At 43.6% G+C, this 6,000-nt stretch overlaps 1 protein-coding gene across 1 annotated transcript; it reads right to left on the reverse strand.

Moving 5' to 3' along the window:
* Positions 1–3,607: 3,607 nt before the first annotated feature.
* On the reverse strand, positions 3,608–5,044 carry LOC113294576. The gene has a single exon (XM_026542967.1). It carries the CDS (start codon positions 5,042–5,044, stop codon positions 3,608–3,610), a length of 1,437 nt encoding a protein of 478 aa, XP_026398752.1.
* Between the last annotated feature and the right edge of the window lie 956 nt (positions 5,045–6,000).

A 6,000-nucleotide genomic window follows, 5' to 3' on the forward strand; every position in this document is an offset into this window, starting at 1 on the left:
TAACTTCAGACTGGACTATAGTTGAACCCCAATCAGTGTCCCACCGATACAAGGTACAGTTGTACTCCTACGCCTCTGATCCCAGCAGGATATTGCTCACTTGATTCCCTTAGCTGATCTCACCCACAACCAAGAGTTGCTGCAACCCAAAAATTGCAGACTTGATAATAAACAAATCTGTCTCACACAGAAAAGTCTATCAAAGGATAAATCTGTCTCTCACATATAAACCCTAGGTTTTGTTCTGTCTTAAGATATGAAATCAAGGTGAACAGGAACCAATTGATAATCCGGTCTTATATTCCCGAAGAATAGCCTAGATTAATCAATCACCTCTCTACAATCCTTCCTGACTACACAGGCGGTTTGTCGAGGAATCACAAACAGTGAGACGAAGATGTTTGTGACTTCTTTATCTTGCCTATCGGAGAACTCTCACGATCTCAAGCCAATCAAAGATTGTACTCGTACGATAGAAGATGCAAGATCAGATCACACAACTACGATAAAAGTAGTATCGGTCTGGCTTCACAATCCCAATGAAGTCTTTAAGTCGTTAACCTGGTTTTAGAGAAGAAAACCAAAGGTTAAAGGAGAATCGACTCTAGCGAGCGCACTAGTATCACACAGACGTGTGGGGATTAGTTTTGCACAGTGCTAGATGTATCCTTTATATAGTCTTCAAATCAGGGTTTTGCCTTAGTTACAAAGCAATCCATATTCACCGTTAGATGAAAACCTGATTTAGATTCAAGCTAATATTTCTCAACCGTTAGATAGAAAACTTATCTTGTCACACACACTTGGGTAGACGTTTACTGGGTTTGTGAAAACCATGCCCAAACGTGTACGTGTATGTTGGTTCAACATAGTAACCCAAAAGGTTAACCATATGAGCATTTCATATTAACCTTGTTCTTCTTCACCATAACTAGTTCAATTGACTCAAATGAACTAGTTAGAGAGTTGTTCAATTGCTATGAGATCTTATGTAACTACACAATACACAATTGAAACAAAGATGATTCGATTCGATTGAATCGTCTCATGAACTTTATAGCCACCGTTTGCATAAAGCATTCCTTAGTAATTTAAGTTTCATGTTCAGGGCACATCTTTAGATCATAACCTTTTTAAGCTCACAAACAAGTTCGCGGACTTAAGACAATCGGTGGAGTTTTCCAAACTCAGCAGAAAATCTCGGCAAAGAGACTTTCGCCAGTTCGCGGACTAGGTTCGCGAACTGAGTTCGCAGACTTACACGCAAACGAGTTTTTGGAAAATCCCAGCAGAAATTCTCGGTACAAGAACTTCCGTCAGTTCGCGGACTTGGCAGAGCCAATTCCTCCGGTTTCTCTCAATCAACAAAGTTCGAAAACTTCGGATTAAGGAATACTTGGTTATGTAATCTGAACTCTCATTCCAATGATTAAGACATTCTCAGAGGACGTTATATAGCCGTTATTCACAGACCGTTTCGCGTCAGAGCAATTCTCAAAGTAATTGAAACTTTTCATGACTTTTGTCACTAGGTGAAGATAAACTTGATCAAAGCGAAAACGCTTTACCAACACATGATTTCGAGATACAGATAGGCGAGATATACTCGGCTCGAAATATCAAATGTGTATGATTCAGTCTATATAGCATACGACTTTTGTCTCATAAGAAGTAGGAGATATAAGAGATAGACTTTTGAGTAATAGATAAGTTCAAGTCTCCATATACCTTTTTGTTGATGAAGTTCCACGGTTCCTTGAGTTGATCTTCGTCATTGTATGATGAATCGCCATGAAGTCCTGGAGCTCAACTACACTTTTATATCCTAGTCCGAGACTTAGCTATGTAGGCTAGAAATCAAGAATCATAGTTTTGATCACTAACATTGACAAACATGCTTGAGATAACAACGCATGCGAGGTAGACCGAGCTATGCTCTAACAATTATATTCCAATTCGATTTTCCGAATGACCAGTTGTGAATCACTTGTTAGGCGTACGTCGGTTATTCCCATTTCTATTATTAAACGAAGGGCATGTACTACGGCTTCGTATTCCACAATGTTGTTTGTATGCCCCTTGAATTCTAATCTTAATGCGTTCACGATCCTACCTCCGGTTGGGGTAGTAATCATGATGCCAATACCTGCACCTTCTCTATTCCTTGACCCATCCATGAAGACTTCCCATCTTCTTTGGCTTGAGGGTTCGAGTACCTCAACTGGATCTTTTCCGTCCTCTTCTGCTTATGGTATGTCCTTTACTTCTTCGTCGTTATCCTGGGGTAAGTCCGCCAAGAAATCCGCCAGACTCGTGAATTTTGGGAAGTTTGGATCTCGTGGATAATGTTTCCCTGATGTGACTTTCATTACTAGATGTCCGAGGAATTTCCCTGATGTGACGCTGAATGTACACTTTTCTGGATTCACTTTCATGTTGTATTTCCTCATGGAATCGAAAATGTTTCTCAGGTCTTGATGGTGATCTTTGCGCAGCTTACTTTTGACGAGCATATCATCAATGTAGACTTCTAGAGTTTTCCCGATCCATGGTTTGAAGATCGCATCGACCATCCTCTCGTATGTTTCCCCTGCATTCCTTAGTCCGAACGGCATGCGGGTGTAAGAATAAAGTCCGTGAGGAGTGAAGAATGATGTGTGTTGCTGATTTCTTCTGCCAAAGCTATTTGGTTGTAACCTGAATACCCATCCATGAAAGATAACTCATCGTGACCTTCTACCGCTTCTACCAGCTGATCGATGCTAGGGAGCGGGTAGCTATCCTTCGGGCAGGCTTTGTTGAGGTTGGTAAAGTTGATGCATATCCTCACCCCTCCGTTATTTTTTGGTACGATGACCATGTTCTAGATCCAAGTAGGGTATCTGGCTTCCTTTATGAATCTTTCCTCCATTAGTCTGGTTAGCTCCTTTTCGACCGCTTGGTGGTATTCTGGTGCTATCTTGCGTAGCTTCTGCCTGAAGGGGTTCGTGCCCGGTTTTATCCGAAGCTCATGTTGTATGATCTTTGGGTCGATCCCGGGCATGTCTCCCAGTTTCCATGCAAAGATGTATGCATAATCCTTAAGCAGCTTGATTAGGGCCTCCTCTCGATCCTTATCCATCAGGGTTCCTATCTTGATCATCTGAGGGCTCTCTTCGGTTCCTATGTTTATCTCTTTGGAGGGTTCGACCTATGTGAATGTGGGTTTTGGTTCTCCTAAGAGGGGAACGTTCTTTAATTGCTATTTGGTAGGCTCTTCATCCCTCTTAGCCGTTGAGGTACCTGCTTCGGTAGTTAGGACGTTGCTTCCCTTCGTTAGACTTTTGCCTGAGGTTTCCTCAAGGTACTTGTCAATCGCCTTGTCCTTGGCGGCTGCTTTGTTTCTGCTTCTTCAGGACTTCCGTTGTTCATCTTGTTCATTATTGAGTTGGTTCTGTATGGCCTGGTACTCGCGGGCGGTGACCTGATCTCCCTTAATTTGCATTACCCCTTTGGATGCTGGGAATCTAAGGTACTGGTGATATGTCTCTGCCACCCCTTTGAGTTTGTGCACCCATCGTCGGCCAATGATGGCGTTGTAGGGAGAAGGAGAATCTACCACACTGAATCAGGTATCGACTTTCATTGGGCCTGACATAACTTCTAATACGATGTCTCCTAGAGGCTTAGTTGGTGCGCCGTTGAATCCATAGATGGTATAGTATGAAGACATCAGTTGCTCATCATTCAATTCCATCCGTTTGAACGTATCATAAAATAAGACGTTGATTGAGCTCCCTCCGTCAATTAGAACCTTCTTGATGTTGCATCCTGCAACCGGTAAGGTAAGAACTGAAGGATCGTTGTGGTCCTCCATATCTTCCTCAATATCTTCAGCTTCAAATGTTATTGGTGCGTTCATCCATTGTTCGTTCTCATCAACTTCGACTCCATTGATTTTGTACAGCTCGCAATAGTCCTCAAACTGCTTTCTCAATCTTTTCCCTATCTGGGCTGTCAACGAGGGGACATTAGGTTCGGAGCATGAGATAGCATTGAGTGTTCGATTGCCTTCAGGTAGTTGGACTTGCTTGCTTCGTTTATCCCTATCATCGGTTTCTGCCTTCTGTATGTACTGCTTGAGGTCGCCAACGTCGATCAGCTTCTGGATCATTATCTTGAGGTTCTTGCATTTTTCGGTCTGATGGCCGTTGAAGCAGTGGAATTCAAAGTAATCTCTTGACTTCTCGGACCTTGGGGGATGCTTTCCTTTGGACCAAAGCCATTCTAGGTTTTCATGACTCTTAATCTCTCTTAGGATGCGAGTATAGTTTGTGTTCTTCTTCATATATACACGATCTTCGAATTTATGATCATCACGCCGATGATCATCCCTTCGTCCTCTCCTATCTTCGTTGGGACGTTCAGTTGAGTTTCCTCTATTGGATCCGCTGGATTGCTCCACTGAGTTAGTCCGATGAGATCTTTGCGTTTGGGACCTAGGATTTTCCCGCTGGATCTCCTCCAATCTGGCGTGCTTTTCGATGATTACTCGAAGGTCTCCTTCGATCGTGGGGACACTTCCATGAATATCAACAAACAACGGGCTCATCCTATCCATCCCCCACTTGTAGCAATTGATATTGACTATCAGATCCACATTTCCTATTGCTTGACAAATCTTGTGCCACCTATCGGTATATTCCCTGATAGTTTCCTTGTATGTGACCGCTAATGAGAAGAGCTTGTCCATTCCTGCGTTGACAGCCTTGTTGTATATGTAGGTTCTCAAGAACTTCTCAGTGAGCTGGCTGTAGGAGTCGATAGAATTTGGGGGTAGGTTATCGAACCAAGATAGGGCCGATCCTTTCAAGCTTGAAGGGAAGTACCTGCAGAGGACAGCGTTATCTTGATCCCATCTGGCTAAAATACGATTGTAATACCGAAGATAGGCCGCAGGGTCGCTGGATCCATCGTAACACTCGAACGCTGGGATGGGACACTTCTGGGGAATGAGTGCTCTGGCTAAGTGTGGAGTCAAAGGTGTGGTATTGGCTTCTCTCATCACTTCCTCTAGTCTTCCTCCTCATTATCGGTCTTTCAGTTCCTTGATATCAGCCATCATTTCAACACGAAGATTCTCCATTGCAAGCTGGTGGTCCTCTCTAACTGTGGATCGTCCTGATCTTCGGTCCTCACTATCGAAATAATCTGAGTCTTCGGGGATATAATCTGGATTGGATGATTGGTTTCCTCTGGCTGACCTTCGATTTAATGGTTCGGAATCATTGATATTGGCCACTACCATCCTTAGGTCCTGATTAGGCAGCGGTGCTTTGGAATTAGCTTCATCGTGCAAATTCCCTAGTTCGGCGCTCTGAGCGATCCTATCCTTGAGTTGTTGATTCTCTTGTGCAAGTAGGGCCACAAAATCACCGTGTATCTTCTGGTTTTTCTTCAACTCTTCGAGTTCTGCCATCATCTGGATTAAATGGTTCGGTCCCTGGTTCGGGGTTCCTACTTGAATCTGTCCACCGGCGGCTACAGTGTGATCTTCATCAACAGTTTGTATTAAGGGAACTGGTGGATCAGCAGGCGGGGCCGGGAATTCTGTCGGATGTTGTGCTGGTTGGGTTGCTATCAGAAGAGGTTGGTTGTCTATCAACGGTTGATTCAGCTCGTTGGTGAACGGCATCCCGTAGAGGGGTTGTTGTATCATCGATTAAGCCATCCCTTCCCGTTGTTCATTGGCTCGGGTTGTCGCTGCTGCTTTCAACGCTGCGGATGCTATTGCGCCTGCATCCAATGGCATAGTGCTTTCTGCTCCATCCTGTTTCCTGTTGGCTGCTTTAAGCTTTTATCCCTTTTGTTTGCTACGTGTCATAACTGGAGTTGTCCTTGGTGTTTCTTTTGACGATGCCTTGGCTTTTCCCACATCTTTTGCTTTTTCCATCTTCGATTCTTTCTGCAAAAATAAAACATTGTCGAAGAAACAATATCCGCGAGGGATTTTTTAGCAAT

This window comes from Papaver somniferum, chromosome 7, assembly GCF_003573695.1.
Source record: "Papaver somniferum cultivar HN1 chromosome 7, ASM357369v1, whole genome shotgun sequence".
Taxonomy (NCBI): domain Eukaryota; kingdom Viridiplantae; phylum Streptophyta; class Magnoliopsida; order Ranunculales; family Papaveraceae; genus Papaver; species Papaver somniferum.